Here is a 19,084-nt window from a genome sequence, read left to right on the forward strand (position 1 = left end):
TGTGTGTCAGATACACACAGGAGTCGCTCTTTGATTATTAGTAGGGTGATCTTGTGTGTCAGATACACACAGGAGTCGCTCTTTGATTATTAGTAGGGTGATCTTGTGTGTCAGATACACACAGGAGTCGCTCTTTGATTATTAGTAGGTTGATCCTGTGTGTCAGATACCCACAGGAGCTGCTCTTTGATTATTAGTAGGGTGATCTTGTGTGTCAGATACACACAGGAGCCGCTCTTTGATCATTAGTAGGTTGATCTTGTGTGTCAGATGCCCACAGGAGCCGCTCTTTGATTATTAGTAGGGTGATCCTGTGTGTCAGATGCCCACAGGAGCCGCTCTTTGATTATTAGTAGGGTGATCTTGTGTGTCAGATGCCCACAGGAGCTGCTCTGAGCACAGCCATCAGTCAGCTGGACTGATGGATTTGGGTTCAAGTGTTGAGATGAGTCTTCTATACATAGTGGATGCATAGAAGCTAGATCTCAGAAATTAAACAACATTTTAATAAAGATATATTAGAAAAATTATTTTTACACAAAAATACATAACAGAAAAAAATTAACAGAAAAAGTTAACATAGCCTTTAAGACTTCCTTCACACACACTTTTTCTGTGACTTTTTTCCCCCAAAAAAATGTATCTAAAGAAACCTCAAGTATTTTAGTAAAAGGGTACATGCTTTTTTTTGTGGCGATTTTTGCAAATAGTGTGTTTTGCTCCCTGCATTTTTTTTGTAGCATTTTTCACATTGCAAATCATATGATTTAAAGCTGGAAAGTACTTAGGAAAGACTGGGCCCCATAGCAAACGTTTAACTGGCCCCCCTCTCCTGCCACACACAGCCCTCCCCCTTGTAGATTGTGCCCCCTCTGTAGATTGTGCCATGCAGCCCCCCTGTAGATTGTGCGATACAGCCCCCTTATAGATTCTGCCATACAGCCCCCCTGTAGATAGTGCTATACAGCTTCCCTGCAGATAGTGCCATTCAGCCCACTGTAAACAGTGCCATACAGCCCCCTGTAGATAGTGCCATACAGCCCCCTGTAGATTGTGTCATGAAGCCCCCTGTAGATAGTGCCATGCCCTCCTTGTAGATAGTGCCATACAGTCCTCCCTGTAGATAGTGCAATACAGCCCCCCAACACCCTCTTGTAGACAGTGCCCCACCTTCCCCTTGTAGATAGTGCCATACAGCCCCCACCTCCCGCTTGTAGACAGTACCCCCTACCTCCCCCTTGTAGATAGTGCCATAGAGCCCCCACCTCCCCCTTGTAGTCAGTGCCCCTCACCTCCCCCTTGTAGATAGTGCCATACAGCCCCCACCTCCCCCTTGTAGTCAGTGCCCCAACCTCCCCCTTGTAGTGAGTGCCCCCACCTCCCCCTTGAAGTGAGTGCCCCCACCTCCCCCTTGTAGACAGTCATACAGCCCCCACCTCACCTTGTAGATAGTGCCATACAGCCCCCACCTCCCCCTTGTAGAAAGTGCCCCCAAAACAAATAAAACAAAAACATTGTTCTCACCTAGGCCCTGTTCCCGCAACGAACAGTGTTTGCCCACATGCCGGCCTGTGCAATGATCCTGTCGCTACGCTAGAAAGGCTGCAGGCCGAACATCCTGTAGCCTAGTAAATAATAGAGCAGGGAGATACCTCTGTGCTCTGCCATAGTGTTCAATATTATCTGCGTCCTATGGACGCACATACTATTGAAAGTGGCGTCGCTACCGCTGTAACAGCCATAATGGATGCTAGCAATGCCACCGTGCATGAGGGGCCAGTACCGGAGCACAGCACAAGCCCCCTCATGCCGCGGGCCCAATAGCAGCCGCTATGGCTGTTACAGAGGTACTTACGCCACGGATTCAAAGATCATGTGATAAAAAGATTACTTTTTGCAAAAGATTACATTATGTCCTAAAAACATTGCATTTGAAGCTACCCTACGACACTACTAATTATACATATGACTAGTACTGGTTGAAATGACTAATATAGAATTCCTCATTTACATATGACTGCAAAGCCTCACTGTCTGCAGCTGCTACTCCTATATAGTCTAGGCATATTCTACAGAGGTGTAGGTCTAACAACAAGATTTAATATGGCAGAGCTTTAAACTGCAGCATAAATCTAGTACCAAACTGACACATTTTAAAGTGAACATGTAATGGTCAGTATTCCAGGTTAATACATGATCTGACCAATAACTTTAACAAATTGATTTATGTGGTGCAAAAATAAAAAAAAAAGAACGCACTTGGACACTCTTTTTAAAGTGTCCCTCCAATTCCGATCTCCTGCCCAATCTGTTATTGAGCATAAAGCGACACTACTGCATGCTGGGTGGTACAGTTGTCGCGGCAACCGTACAATGCCTGTATAGAATAGTGCAAGGGCCCTAATAATTGGAATGGGACCGGTACACGATACTCTCTAGATGTAGTACGGATGCCTCGGCAACTGAACCACCGTCTCCCCATGCCCGTTGTTAGATCAGGCTAGAGATCGGAATTTGGTGGGTTACTTTGAATTAAGAAAAAAGCATGCAATGTTAGCATATACAGTAACAGCATGATGAGCACATCTGTATAACCTTGATCTTACCGTTGGAGTAAATTCTGGTAAGATTTTTTTCTGCAGGACCGCATCCCAGTTAAAATCTGGTAAGCCAGAAAAGTTCTGAATATCTGTTAGGCATGAAAACCGCTCCTCTGGATTTCTGTCCAACAACTGCAATATATAAAAGAATATTAGGCTTCATTTCTATTAAGAATTTTCAATGTAGAATTATATGTATCATATATTTGTTACATATTTAACAATTTTATGATTGAAGTCTATCTTATGAAGTTTGTCCTGTGTTCAGCAAACCTGCATTGCTGTCTATCACTGTCGAGTACACAGTTTAAACAAATTGCGTTTGGGGGCACAAATGTCACTTTTGGAAGTAAATGACTCAAAACAGGGCCAGATTATAGGGGGGGGGGGGGCAATCTACCATATAGGCACCTCCACCTCTCAGTTGCATGTAGCATTTCCCAGAGACTTCCAGTAGAAGACATAGGAGTTTAAAAAAAAATTATGGTAACTATGCAAATGTTTTTTATGTGCTAGAAGAAATTAATTTACAGCATGTAGTAATATATCGTAGCAGACTAAGGGTATGTGCACACGATAACTGCAATTACGTCTGAAAATACGGAGCTGTTTTCAAGGGAAAACAGACCCTGATTTTCAAATGTTTTATGAGCAACTCGCGTTTTTCGCTGCGTTTTCTACGTCCGTTTTTGGAGCTGTTTTCATTGGAGTCTATGAGAAAACGGCTCCAAAAACGTCCAAAGAAGTGTCCTGCAGTGTCCTGCAGTCATTTTACGCATCATGATTTTCATTAGTTTTTGAAGCCACTCGCGATTTTCGCAGCGTTTTTTCTGGCCATTTTTGGAGTTTTTTTCAATAGAGTCAATGAAAAACAGCCCCAAAAACATCTCAAGAAGTGTCCTGCACTTCTTTTTCGTTTGCGTTCTGCTTCCGATTTTTCATCAGTTTTTCGGGTGTTTATGGCCCGAAAAACGGCCGAAAATAAGCCGTGTGAACATACCCCGAGTCTGCCGACAAGCCCTAAATACAGAGCTCTTTAGGCTGGATTCACACACAGTGTGTTGCTGCATGGCTGTGCGTTTTTCATGACTTTTTTGCAGCATTTTTTAATATATAAAATTAACTGCACACGACTGCATATTGGTTTGTGGCGTTTTTTAGGCAATTCTGTGGTCAATGTTATATATTTATTTTATGTTTGTTTTTTTTGCCCTTATAGATGAAGCAGTAATGATGAACACTTTACATCTTTATTTTCAGAAAATCTAAATGTATAAAAAAGCTCTTGATCCCCCTTATCCTGCTCAAGTAACGGAGCCTCAACAATACGAGCTATGATGACAAACTAGTAGGTTTTTTGTGAATTACACTCAAGATTACATATAATGTGTTCGTGCAAACAATTAAGCCTCATGCACACTTCAAAAAAGTGTGCAGGAGGCTGTTCGGCGGCAGATGCACTTCGGAGCCACAGGTACTTTGTGTGCCGCTGGATGGTGCTCCATGTGGCAATGTATGCAGGAAATATTCTTCCTTAGAAGCAATGCTTCTAGGGGAGAATAACTCTGTAATACTGCATGAGATGAAATGTGCGACAATTATATTTCTGCCAGATTTCTAAGAAACCGGATAGAAAACACCTCTGTATGCCTTCACATGAAATCAGAGTCATATGGAGGTACAGTCAGGCCTTATGGTAGCCTGTTACTGTGGTATGGCCCTGTACATGGGGCCCTAGGCTCATTCACTGAATGGCCATTTAAGCACCATCTAAAAGTACCAACCACTTAATCAAACATTTCCCTCCTTCGCTCAGTTTGTTTTGGAGATGCATTGCAACCTAATAGTCCTTTAACAAGGTTCTTATATATATATAAGACTATAATAATAATCTGTATAGAAAATTGGACTAAATGATTTCTAGAAACCCGGTAATTACACTGAAGTTTTTGATTTTATTTTTCAGAAATCTAAACAAAAAACACTGTAGAACTGCCTGCTGTTTCCTTTACCAATAATCTATAGTGTGGTATTATTTGTTTGTGTGTGTGCGGATCAATAGTGTTTTCAGAATCTGACAATATCAATTCTAAAGGCATTAATGTGAATGATAGAGATACAGGCAGTTGGGAACAATAAATGTTCCAGTCTCCGCAGGTAATTGTTGAAAATAATCTGTTTCACGATTATGTGAATTACACAGCTGGGGAAAAGACACAGCAAAACCACAAGGAAAATAACTGGGAGAAAAAGGAGCTGGAAACATTAACTGAAATTTGCTGTAAAGTTAACAATGCCAGGTCAGTGTGACTGCTGCTGGGATGATGGATGGTAAATACACACTAGATGGTAAATGGCAGCAGTCAGATCCTTTAATGCTTACGAAAAAGATCACTTAAATGAATGGTTCCATGTTGGGGTAACAGTTTTGAAGAAAGAAGACGTTCAAATAAAACAATTAGCTTCTCTGCGCATGATCACTCATATAACATATAATAAAATCCAAAAGTTCAACCTCTTTTACAGTATATAATGCCATGTACTTTCATCCATGTTGGTCTATTATAGCTAAAATTGCCATAACTATTGCAAGGAAAAGATTATGGGTCGATTTATGAGACACTAAAGTGATCTACCTACAGAGTTTTACATAGCTTATTAGGATGAATAATGGCACAATGTCCTCCAAATTCAACCTTTCACTGACCTTTGATCCGGAGGACATTGCAGCAAACTAGAACTCAAAAAATCTTTCCTGACCCCACAAGGGCAAGTCAGATAAGATGCCTGAGTCTGAATTAACACTGCCCCCGAAACCTATTAATTTTAAATCTCAATACCCTTTGTCTTAACATACTATATGTGTTCACCACTGCTTTACATTGTACTATGTCTTGTGGTCATGCATTATAGGGTTTCACTACACTTACTGTAAAGAAACCTTTCTTATATTGATGCTGGAAATTTCTTTACTCCACACATAAATTAGGTATTTATGACTCCTACTGTACTGACTTGGCAATGGTATTTTGCTAAAGGACTAGAGCAGGATAACATTTTTTTTTTTTTTACCCCAGATAAAAGGAAAGCCTATGTCACTGGGGCCCGTGGATTGGGAGATTGTCATGGGGCCTGCTGTGTATAGTGTAAACCCACTTTGTCACTGAGGGATTTGACATAGGGCTAAACCAGGGAACAGAGTCTAAGGGGAGACCCCAGCTATTCACCCTTTAACCCCTATACAGGGATCAGGTCTTCGCTGCTGGGGAACCCCAGGTCACTAGCCCCAGGGTAGGAACCTTGGTGACAGCCAACGTAAACAGGCATAGTACTAAAATCGGCAGACAGAATGCAGGGTCAGGTATTGCAAAGATCCGGTCAGGCGGCCGACGGGCACTCCCAGTTGGTCGAGCAAAAGGTCAGGTTAGACGGCAGAGGTTCGTCATGGGTCACTAGCAAGAGGTCAGGGCAGGGAGCAGACAAGGATAATCAAAAGGTACAGGCAGACTCAAATACAGGAATTCCAAACAAAACGATCGTCAGAGTATCACTAGCAAGCTAGGGTGAGCCAAAATTGCTCAGGCAATGATCAAAACAGGGAGAATCCAATTTCACTCTGGGAAAACTGGTTGGATAATCAGGCGCACACTGGGCCTTTAAAAATAAAAGAGTCAGAACGCGTGCACACACTAGGGACTGCAGGAGAAGAGCGTCAGCGATGGAAAGCGTGACCAGCCCTGTAACGTCCGCACAGACCACATACTCCTCTCATCCTACTGACGCCTTCCTTCCCGGAGATGCCAGCAAATGCGGCTGTCCTGGCCTGCAGTGACCACTAGGGTGCATGCGCGAGCTCAGTCCCGGACTTAAAGGGCCAGCGTGCACACATGTTTAGAATGGTCTAATCACCCTGAACTATAAGAAGGGCCCTGCCCCTTCACTCACTGCCTGAGCATTGTTGTGCTTTCCCGTGTCAGTCTAGCAAATGCTCCCTTAGTGTTTTTCTGTTTCCGGTGTTCCCGTTCCTGCTACCTGTATCCCGTGCTACCTTGTTCCTGTGCCTTAAAAGAGTTGGAGTCGTGTTGTGTTACACCACGCCTGGTGTCTGCTGCCAAGGTCCCATCTAAGCCTAGCCATCGCTACTGTCTGTACTACCACAGGTACCCTTGCTCGGACTATAGACTTTACTTGGTACACTGTTTGACCAGCTGATATCCCGCTACGGTGGTACCGCCCAGTGGGTCCACATACCCACAGATCTTGACAAGCCCAGAGTAAAGGCAGGATGTGGCAGGAGCCAGAGGACGCCTAGGAGAGGTAAGTTAATGGAGGCCGCGAGGAGTGGCGGCCGCATCACCCTCACCAGGGAACCTTTTGTTTTACAGGATCCTACTGATAAAGAAAAATAATCCTTATGGCTTTGCTAAAAATCAATTGCCAATATTATATGCTTATGCAATATTTTATGTATATATCTATATACAGGGTGGGCCATTTATATGGATACACCTAAATAAAATGTGAATGGTTGGTGATATTAACTTCCTGTTTGTGGCACATTAGTATATGGGAGGGGGGAAACTTTAAGCTGGGTGTTGACCATGGCGGCCATTTTGAATTCGGCCATTTTGTATCCAACTTTAGTTTTTTCAATGGGAAAAGGGTCATGTGACACATCAAACTTATCGAGAATTTCACAAGAAAAACAATGGTGTGCTTGGTTTTAACGTTACTTTATTCTTTCATGAGTTGATAGAGTGATAGCAACACCGCAGAAGAAATGCCTCCCGATCAGACCCCCTTAGACTTTTATCTTTGGGGTCATCTGAAGGCAATGGCCTATGCTGTGAAGATACGAGATGTGCAGCAACTGAAACTACGGATACTGGAAGCCTGTGCTAGAATTTCTTCTGCGGTGTTGCTATCAGTGTGTGAAGAGTGGGAGAAGAGGGTTGCATTGACAATCCAACACAATGGGCAGCACTTTGAACACATTTTATAAGTGGTCAGAAACTTGTAAATGACTCATGAAAGAATAAAGTAACATTAAAACCAAGCACACCATTGTTTTTCTTGTGAAATTCTCGATAAGTTTGATGTGTCACATGACCCTCTTCCCATTGAAAAAACTAAAGTTGGATACAAAATGGCCAACTTCAAAATGGCCGCCATGGTCAACACCCAGCTTGAAAAGTTTCCCCCCTCCCATATACCAATGTGCCACAAACAGGAGGTTAATATCACCAACCATTCCCATTTTATTTAGGTTTATCCATATAAATGGCCCACCCTGTATATGTATATGTATATGTATATGTATATATATATATATATATATATATATATATATATATATATATATACACACACACACACACACACACACACACACACACACTACCGTTCAAAAGTTTCGGGTCACTTAGAAATGTCCTTATTTTTGAAAGAAAAGCACGGTTTTTTTCAATGAAGATAACATTAAATTAATTAGAAATACACTATATACATTGTTAATGTGCTAAATGACTATTCTAGCTGCAAACGTCTGGTTTTTAATGCAATATCTACATAGGTGTATAGAGGCCCATTTCCAGCAACCATCACTCCAGTGTTCTAATGGTACATTGTGTTTGCTAACTGTGTTAGAAGGCTAATGGATGATTAGAAAACACTTGAAAACACTTGTGCAATTATGTTAGCACCGCTGTAAACAGTTTTGCTGTTTAGAGGAGCTATAAAACTGACCTTCCTTTGAGCTAGTTGAGAATCTGGAGCATTACATTTGTGGGTTCGATTAAACTCTCAAAATGGCTAGAAAAAGAGAGCTTTCATGTGAAACTCGACAGTCTGTTCTTGTTCTTAGAAATGAAGGCTATTCCATGCGAGAAATTGCCAAGAAACTGAAGATTTCCTACAACGGTGTGTACTACTCCCTTCAGAGGACAGCACAAACAGGCTCTAACCAGAGTAGAAAGAGAAGTGGGAGGCCCTGCTGCACAACAAGACAAGTACATTAGAGTCTCTAGTTTGAGAAATAGACGCCTCACAGGTCCTCAACTGGCAGCTTCATTAAATAGTACCCGCAAAACGCCAGTGTCAACGTCTACAGTGAAGAGGCGACTCCGGGATGCTGGCCTTCAGGGCAGAGTGGCAAAGAAAAAGCCATATCTGAGACTGGCTAATAAAAGGAAAAGATTAATATGGGCAAAAGCACACAGACATTGGACAGAGGAAGATTGGAAAAAAGTGTTATGGACAGACGAATCGAAGTTTGTGGTGTTTGGATCACACAGAAGAACATTTGTGAGACGCAGAACAACTGAAAAGATGCTGGAAGAGTGCCTGACGCCATCTGTCAAGCATGGTGGAGGTAATGTGATGGTCTGGGGGTTGCTTTGGTGCTGGTAAAGTGGGAGATTTGTACAAGGTAAAAGGGATTTTGAATAAGGGAGGCCATCACTCCATTTTGCAACGCGATGCCATACCCTGTGGACAGCGCTTGATTGGAGCCAATTTCATCCTACAACAGGACAATGACCCAAAGCACACCTCCAAATTATGCAAGATTTATGGAAGAAGCAGGCAGCGGGTATTCTATCTGTAATGGAGTGGCCAGCGCAGTCACCAGATCTCAACCCCATAGAGCTGTTGTGGGAGCAGCTTGACCGTATGGTACGCAAGAAGTGCCCATCAAGCCAATCCAACTTGTGGGAGGGGCTTCTGGAAGCATGGGGTGAAATTTCTCCCAATTACCTCAGCAAATTAACAGCTAGAATGCCAAAGGTCTGCAATGCTGTAATTGATGAAAATGGAGCATTCTTTGCCGAAAGCAAAGGTTGAAGGAGAAAATTATTATTTAAAAAAACAAACATTATTTCTAACCTTGTCAATGTCTTGACTATATTTTCTAGTCATTTTGCAACTCATTTGATAAATATAAGTGTGAGTTTTCATGGAAAACACAAAATTGTCTGGGTGACCCCAAACTTTTGAACGGTAGTGTATATATATATATATATATATATATATATATATATGTACACTGCGTTCCAAATTATTATGCAAATGTTATTTTTTGATGATTTTCCTAAATAGTTGATGCAAATGACAGTCAGTATAATCTTTAAGCCATCAACGGCTGGAGTATAATGCGAATTTTATTGAACAAATCTCCTAATAACAGATTTTTTTTTAGAAGTAAAAAACTCAAAATGCACTGTTTCAAATGCACAACAGAGATCAACACATTTTAAAGGTTGTAAAGAGAACTAAAATGGTAATTTGTTGAATTTGCAGCATCAGGAGGTCATATTTACAGAAATCAAAAGCTCTTTCAATCCAAAAAAACTTAACAGGCCTAGTTACATGTTAACATAGGACCCCTTCTTTGATCTCACCTTCACAATTCTTGCATCCATTGAATTTGTGAGTATTTGGACAGTTCCTGCTTGAATATCTTTGCAGGATGTCAGAATAGCCTCCCAGAGCTTCTGTTTTGATGTGAACTGCCTCCCACCCTCATAAATATTTTGCTTGAGGATGATCCAAAGGTTCTCAATAGGGTTGAGGTCAGGGAACATGGGGGCCACACCATGAGTTTCTCTCCTTTTATGCCCATAGCAGCCAATGACACAGAGGTATTCTTTGCATTATGAGATGGTGCATTGTCATGCATGAATATAATTTTGCTACGGAAGGCACGGTTCTTTTTGTACCACGGAAGAAAGTGGTTAGTCATAAACTCTACGTACTTTGCAGAGGTCATTTTCACACTGTCAGGGACCCTAAAGGGGCCTTCCAGCTCTCTCCCCATGATTCCAGCCCAAAACATGACTCTGCCACCTCCTTGCTGACGTCGCAGCCTTGTTGGGACATGGTGGCCATTCACCAACCATCCACTACTCCATCCATCTGGACCATCCAGGGTTGCACAGCACTCATCAGTAAACAACACGGTTTGAAAATTAGTCTTCATGTATTTCTCTGAGCCCCCTGCAACCGTTTCTGCTTGTGAGCATTGTTTAGGGGTGGCCGAATAATAGCTTTATGCACACTTGCAAACCTCTGGAGGATCATACACCTTGAGGTTCGTGGGACCCCAGAGGCACCAGCGGCTTAAAATACCTGTTTGCTGCTTTGCAATGGCATTTTAGCAGCTGCTCTCCTAATCCTATTAATTTGTCTGGCAGAAACCTTCCTCATTATGCCTTTATCTGAACAAACCCGTCTGTGCTCTGAATCAGCCACAAATCTTTTCACTGTACGATGATCACGCTTAAGTTTTCTTGAAATATCCAATGTTTTCATACCTTGTCCAAGGTATTGCACTATTTCACGCTTTTTGGCAGCAGAGAGATCCTTTTTCTTTCCCATATCGCTTGAAACCTGTGGCCTGCTTAATAATGTGGAACGTCCTTCTTAAGTAGTTTCTTTGATTGGACACACCTGGCAAACTAATTATCACAGGTGTCTGAGATTGATTTCAATGATCCAAAGAACCCTAAGACACAATACCATCCATGAGTTTAATTGAAAAACTAATAATTAAATGTTTGACACTTAAATCCAATGTGCATAATAATTTGGAACACGGTGTATATATATATATATATATATATATATATATATATATACACACACACACACATACATATACATATATATAAAATTAGGTCAGGGACATGATTTGGGCTCTGCATGCCACCACATTGGATTTGAAATGACACAACTGAGATGCAATTGAAGTGTAGACTTTCAGGTTTAATTTAAGGGGTTGAACAAAAATATCCTGTGAAACGTTTAGGAATTGCAACCATTTTTATACACAGCCTCCTCATTTCAGGGGCTCAAAAGTAATTGGACAAATTAACATTACAATAAATAAAATGTTTTTTTTAATACTTTGTAGAGAATCCTTTGCAGGCAATGACTGCCTGAAATCTTTAACCCATGGACATCACCAAGCGCTGGGTTTCCTCCTTTGTGATGCTTTTGCCAGGCCTTTACTGCGGATGTCTTCAGATGTTGCTCGTTTGTGGGTCTTTCTGCCTTAAGTTTTGTCTTAAGCTAGTGAAATGCATGCTCGATCGGGTTGAGATCTGGTGATTGACTTGGCCATTGCAGAATATTCCACTTCTTTTCCTTAAAAAACTCCTGGGTTGCTTTTGCAGTATATTTTGGGTCATTGTCCATCTGTACTGTAAAGCGATGTCCAATCAACCTTGCTGCATTTGGTTGAATCTGAGCAGAAAGTATATCCCTGAACACTTCAGAATTCATCCGGCTGCTTCTGTCTTCAGTCACTTCATCAATAAACACTAGTGACCCAGTGCCTTTGGCAGCCATGCATGCCCATGCCATCGCACTGCCTCCACCATTATTTACAGAGGATGTGGTGTGCTTTGGATCATGAGTCATTCCAAGCCTTCTCCATACTTTATTCCTCTTATCATTCTGGTACAGGTTGATATTAGTTTCATTTGTCCGACAAATTCTGTTCCAGAACTGGGCTGGCTTCTTTATATGTTGTTTGGCAAAGTCAAATCTGGCCTTTCTATTTTTGAGGCTGATTAATAGTTTGTACCCTGTGGTGAATCCTCTGTATTTGCTCTCATGAAGTCTTCTCTTTATGGTAGACTTAGATACTGATACACCTACTTCCAGGATAGTGATCTTCACTTGAGTAGATCTTGTGAAGAGGTTTTTCTTCACCATGGAAAGGATTATTCGATCATCCACCACTGTTGTCTTCTGTCGACGTCCAGGCCTTTTTGAGTTCACGAGATCACCAGTGCGCTGCATTTTTTAAAGAATGTACCAAACTGTTGATTTGGCCACTCCTAACATTTGTGCTCTGATGGATTTCTTTATTTTTTCAGCCTAACGATGGTCTGTTTCACTTGCATTGAGATCTCCTTTGACCTCATGTTGTGGGTTCACAAATGCAAATGACACACCTGGAATTTAACTCCAGACCTTTTACCTGCTTAATTGATGATGGATTAATGAGGGAATAGCCCATGCAGCCCATTAAATAGCTTTAGAGATAATTGTCCAATTACCTTTGGTCCCTTGAAAAAGAGGCAGCTACAAATTAAAGAGCTGTAATTCCTAAACCCTTACTCAAATTTGGATGTGAATACCCTCCAATTAAAGCTGAGTCTCTGCACTTTTAGCCCATATTGATTATATAACTGTATATTTAATATGTTTTGGTAAACCGCTAAAATGCCAAAACTTGTGTCACTGTCTGAATAATTCTGTATCTAACTGTATGTACATAAACATATACATCTTCTCTGGAATGTCATGAGGTCTTAGTAAAAAAAGAAGGAATCTTTGCCAATTATGTCTTGGGATAGTGGTGTAGGTCAAGCTGAGAATATTTTCGAATTTGCTGCAGACTGATTTGATGTTCTGGCAACATGAACTTGTAAATAAGAGTGATGTGTTATAAGTACACATTTCTTTTGTGGCCAATGACTTCTGTATAAGGGTATGTTCACATGGCTTAGCAAAATACGTCTGAAAATAGGGAGCTGTTTTCAGGCGAAAACAGCTCTTGATTTTCAGACGTTTTTGTAGCAACTCACGTTTTTCGCTGTGTTTTTTATGGATGTTATAGGAGCTGTTTTTCAGTGGATTCAATGAAATACGGCTCCAAAAACATCCCAAGAAGTGACATGCACTTCTTTTTCGCGGGCGTCTTTTTACGCGCCGTCTTTTGACAGCGACGCGTAAAATAACACCTCGTGGGAACAGAACATCGTAAAACCCATTGAAAGCAAAGGGCAGATGTTTGTAGGCGTAATGGAGCCTTTTTTCAGGCGTAATTCGAGGCGTAAAACGCCCGAATTACGTCTGAAAACAGTGCGTGTGAACACACCCTAACAATCCGTAGCCATGTCTTTCTTATTTATTACTTCTTTCTCGCTCTTATGATTGTAACTTTTCTTTCCTAATTAAGCTTTAAATTTCACTGTGAGACAAGTTTGTTCAATATTTCCTTATCACCACGATGTGCAGATCTTGTAGGCTCTTCTGCCATGCTTCCTATTGATCAGGTAAGAATTTGAAGGACGAGTTGATTTTAACTCAACCATAGAAGAATTATGAGTCAGCACATGTAATAGCTTAGGCTTAACAATACTTTACCTTGTGCAGTAATGAAACCATTTCTTTTGACCAGGCGGGAGGATAAGTAACAGTTGCTGTATGAAACACATGGACTATGTCTGTTGCTGCACTGCTTGAGTGAATGTGAAATGGTCTCTGAATAAAAAAGCAAACACAATAACAGTTATTATATTATATAATCATTGACTGCAGTATACATAATCTATATTATGTAGGTTCTCAGTAACTCTTAAGAGGATGTACAGCATTGTGACCACAGTGGATGTGATGCAGGATGTGTTTTATGATACAATAAATGTTTGTTGTATTAGGTCTCATAAAATTCCCAGCTTGCACGAGTTGTATCCTCTTGGTAGATACCATGGCAGTCAAGCACTTTATTATATAATAATATGATAATCACAGCAAACAGTACAATAGTTTGCCCAAGTGGAAAGAAATGATAGAACAAATGTATACACTGAGAAGATAATTACATACCCTGCCTCTTAGCAGTTCGTAGGCCGTAACTCCTAAGGACCACCAGTCAACACCAAAAGAATAACAGATTTGACTTCTTGGATAGAACATTTCTGGAGCTGTGGCAGCAAAGCAATAATATTAAAGGGGTTGTCCCACCATTAAATATATTTATTGTATAGATAAAAAATGACAATGTTTGCAATTTACATTCTGTTAAAATTATTCATTTAAGAGTTATGACATTTCCTTACATAGTATGGTGTCACCTGGTATTCCTGAGACAAGTGGTGGTGATAAACACCATATGTAAGTAGGTAAAATTACGGTTTCCGTTGGGGAGGGAACAGGAAATCACAGGAAATATCGTATTATAGTGAATAGCAGTTTTATTCTACTACAGTTGTAAAAACAAGACCTTGGACCTCCACTAATGCTAATCCTTTGACATTACTCAATTATGTGAGAAAATAATCAACATGTAACCCTGTAAAAGCATAAAATGTTTCCTTCGGTAATAGAAGTTTGCTTTGCTATGCAACTGACTAGGGTACGATGCTTCACAGTGGATGGGCCTAGCCTGTCCATCACAGTTCTCTGGGAGACTATTATTCTCTTTGTCATTTCCCTCTGTGACTATCTCTAATTCGCCTGAACTGGCTTTATTATCTGTACTGCCGTTTCTTTTTCCTCTTTCAGGAAAGGGCTTACTCTGTAATTTTCTAATGGCAATGAGATGTCTTATTCCTAGACTTTGGAAATCTCCCACGCCAACCTCCAGAGCCCACTGGATCTAATCTCTGAATCACATTATGAGAATAAAGGAATTGATAATAATAGATAATGTAGATAACCCAGATACCTATTCCTTCTATCGCATTTGGCTACCTTAAACCTTGTTCCGGAGTTGTTCCCGATCTGACCCATGAGTGACAGAATCTTGACAGCTCCTGTAATTCTCGACTCTATTTTTCAGGTTGATTACGGTTTGATTATGATTAAATTAAATTTTTCCTCTCTCCTTCCTTCTGTTCACGCCTCTTGTTTTCTCTTTTCCAATTCCCCTTCCCCTCCCTTTCTTTCTCCCTTATGTCACCAGTCTGATGTCTCTCCCTGTCACGGCAGTGTTATTTTCTTGATCTCGCAAGCGCTGCCTCACTACTGACCCTGACTCAAGGGGAATCAACTGTAGGGGAGTACGCCATCTTGAAAACTCCAGCAACTAGGCTTGATTGGAGAGACAAGCCTCCTGGATATATCTTCGTTCGTCCTGCTGACCGGAAAATAATTATCCAATGGGGTTCAAACTGGCATGGCACTCAGGTGTCCGTAAGATTCGGGAATTAATTACTCGTCATTACTGGTGGCCCACGCTGCCTAGGGATGTTGTGGACTATGTTTCCTCCTGTACAAACTGTGCCTTAAACAAAGCTACCCATTCCAAACCTGCTGGTCTGCTTCAACCTCTGCCAGTGCCTGATGCCCCCTGGAAACACATTGCTATGGACTTTATTACAGACCTTCCTCCTTCTGCAGCATGTGCTACTGTCTGGATAGTGGTGACTGATTTTCCAAAATGGCACATTACGTTCCTTTAACTGGCCTTCCCTCTGCTCCCTGTCAAGCCAACCTGTTCATTCAGCACATCTTTCATCTTCATGGACTACCCCTCCATATCGTCTCGGACTGGAGTGTACAGTTTACAGCCATATTCTGGACAGCCATGTGTAATCTCTTGGATGTGAAGCTGGATTTCTCTTCTGCATAGCACCCACAGTCTAATTGTCAAGTGGAAAAGACGAATCAAGTATTAGAAAATTATCTTGGTCACTTTGTTTTTGCCCAACATGACAATTGGGTACAGCTTCTGCCTTAGGCAGAGTTCTCATACAATAACCATACTAGTGAGTCTACGGCTTCTTCTCCATTCTACATTTTGTACAGTCAGCATTCATGAGTTCCTCTTCTTGTGCCAACCATGACTCTAGTACCGGCAGCTAATACTTCATTTTGGACTTTCCTTGACATCTGGCAGCAAACTAAGTCCGCGATACTTCAGGCGGTTGATCGCATGAAGAGGTATGCTGATAGTGAAAGAAGGATTCCGCGTCAGTTTTCCCTCGGAATCAAGGTGTGGCTGTCTTCTAAAAACATTCATCTCAAGATGCCTTCACACAAATTCGCTTCCAAGTTCCTCAGCCCTGTCGAGGTCTTGCAACGAATAAACCCTGTGTCCTAAAAGCTTTGGCTGCCTCCTACTCTCAGGATTCCTAACTTGTTCCATGTGTCCCTGTGGTCCTGAACCGATATAGCAAATCTCCTGGTTCTACAGTTGACAACTTCTGACATCTTCGAGGTGAAGCAAATCCTGGACTACAAGAGGGTAGGAGGAAAGACTTTCTATCGGGTTTGGTCCTGATGAGAGGTCTTGGGAGACAGAAGAGAACATCAATATGCCAGCTCTCATCAAGAAGTTCCTCTTTACGCTCTGGACCTAACAATTGGGGGTATAAGGGAGGTACTGTTGTGCCTGTGGTTGCTGACCGCCGGCACATCCTACTTACCGGTAGCCGTGACCGCAGGACACTTTCTTCATGCCCGGGTCTCCCTCCTCAAAGACGCCAGCACACGTTGCTGCAACTCCCCTCTGTCTCCTGTATAGTGCGTGCGCGCTCACTCACGGCTTTAAATGGACAGTGCAAAGTTCCTCAGCCAATCCCTTTGCACCCTGGACTTTAAAAAGGGCTCTGCCCTTCCTCTCCTTGCCTTAGCGTTGTTGTGTCTGTCCATGTTAGTCTGCAAATGGTCCCTTAGTTGTATCCTGTATCCAGTGTTTCTGTTTCCTGTATCCCATATCCAATAATTGTGTTTGTTCCAGTGTGTTATCTAGAGTCGAGAGTGTCACCTGTACAAGTGTCTGCTACGCCATGTGTCTGCTACGCCTAGTGTATGCCACACTGAGTGTTTGCCAAATCATCTATCCAGGTACTCTTGTCCTAGAAACTGTTATTGACTTTTTTTTTACCAGCTGCTACTCTGCTATGGCGGAGTGGCCTAGTGGGTCCACATACCCCACAGCCATGAAACGCTGACACTGAACCCATCAGTCCCGCTGACCTGACGGGAACAGGATTTGGCGCTACATACAGCTGCTATGTATAGAGAATACAGAGTAGCTGTATCTCAAAAGTAAAACAAATTTTTAACAAAGACTAATTAAAAAGTTACACAAAACACACTCTGACCTGTTGTGTATGTATATATATATATATATATATATATATATATATATATATATATATATATATATAAAATGCCCATCAAAGTTTTACAGCTTTAATTCGAGGGTATTCACATCCTAATTTGAGGAAGGGTTTAGGAATTACAGCTCTTTAATATGTAGCTGCCTCTTTTTCAAGGGACCATAAGTAATTGGACAATTAACTCAAAAGCTATTTAATGGGCTGCATGGGCTATTCCCCCCATAATCCGTCAACAATTAAGCAGGCTAAAAGGTCTGGAGTTGATTCCAGGTGTGGCATTTGCATTTGGAAGCTGTTGCTGTGAACCCACAACATGAGGTGAAAGGAGCTCTCAATGCAAGTGAAACAGACTATCGTTAGGCTGAAAAAAAATAAAGTAATCCATCAGAGAGATAGCACAAATGTTAGGAGTGGCCAAACCAACAGTTTGGTACATTCCTGAAATAAAAGAGCTCACTGGTGATCTCGTTAACTCCGAAAAGGCCTGGACGTCCACGGAAGACAACAGTGGTATATGATCGCAGAATCCTTAACATGGTAATGTTAATTTGTCCAATTACTTTTGAGCCCCTGAAATGAGGAGGCTGTGTAGAAAAATGGTTGCAATTCCTAAACATTTCACAGGATATTTTTGTTCAACCCCTTTAATTAAACCTGAAAGTCTACACTTCAATTACATCTCAGTTGTTTCATTTCAAATCCAATGTGGTGACATGCAGAGCCCAAATCATGAAGATTGTGTCACTGTCCAAACAATTTTGGACCTAACTGTAGTGCTCAATGCATGCCCTCAAAGTGTTAAATGAATGTTGTCATATAGTGCTTTATAAGTGGCTGACAATTAATGAAGAAATTTGGCAGCTGTAAGTCTAGTGTTCAGCTAATGTTTAAAGCTACCCTGTCCTGTGGGGCAAAATAGAGTAGAAGCAGAAAGATATAGGGCACTGGAGCGTAAGGGTATGTTCACACGGCCAAATTTCAGACGTATACGAGGCGTATTATGCCTCGTTTTACGTCTGAAAATATGGCTACAATACGTCGGCAAACATCTGCCCATTCATTTGAATGGGTTTGCCGACGTACTGTGCAGACGACCTGTTATTTACGAGTCGTCGTTTGACAGCTGTCAAACGACGACCCGTAAATTTACTGCCTCGGCAAAGAAGTGCAGGACACTTCTTTGCCACGTAATTTGAGCCGTTCTTCATTGAAATCAATGAAGCACGGCTCAAGGTTTAAGAGCGTCTCAGACGCCTCGTAAATTACGAGGAGGAGCTTTTACGTGTGAAACGAGGCAGCTGTTAACAGTCTGTCTTTTCACACGTAACTGCCTCTCAGCGTGTGAACATACCCTAAAGGGAATGCAACCATTTCTGCATTAGGGTATGTTCACACGGCAGCCTCCGTTACGGCTGAAATTACGGAGCTGTTTTCAGGAGAAAACAGCTCCGGAATTTCAGACGTAATGGCATGTGCAGGCGCTTTTCGCTGCGTCCATTACGGACGTAATTGGAGCTGTTTTTCCATGGAGTCAATGGAAAACGGCTCCAATTACGTCTCAAGAAGTGACAGGCATTTCTTTGACGTGGGGGTCTTTTTTACACGCCGTCTTTTGACAGTGGCGCG

General features: G+C 41.7%; 1 protein-coding gene across 3 annotated transcripts in view; it reads right to left on the minus strand.

The window, feature by feature from the left end:
- STK32A (serine/threonine kinase 32A) overlaps positions 1 to 19,084 on the minus strand; it is a 224,000-nt gene that overhangs the window by 11,424 nt on the left and 193,492 nt on the right. For all 3 annotated transcript variants that reach the window (XM_075860026.1, XM_075860027.1, XM_075860028.1), the window contains exons 8-10: positions 14,217 to 14,314; positions 13,755 to 13,871; positions 2,607 to 2,732 (exon numbers count right to left, since the gene is read on the minus strand). In XM_075860026.1, coding sequence (XP_075716141.1) covers positions 2,607 to 2,732; positions 13,755 to 13,871; positions 14,217 to 14,314 — 341 coding nt within the window. The remainder of the gene's footprint in view (positions 1 to 2,606; positions 2,733 to 13,754; positions 13,872 to 14,216; positions 14,315 to 19,084) is intronic.

This window comes from Rhinoderma darwinii, chromosome 3 (assembly GCF_050947455.1).
Source record: "Rhinoderma darwinii isolate aRhiDar2 chromosome 3, aRhiDar2.hap1, whole genome shotgun sequence".
In the NCBI taxonomy this organism is placed as follows: domain Eukaryota; kingdom Metazoa; phylum Chordata; class Amphibia; order Anura; family Rhinodermatidae; genus Rhinoderma; species Rhinoderma darwinii.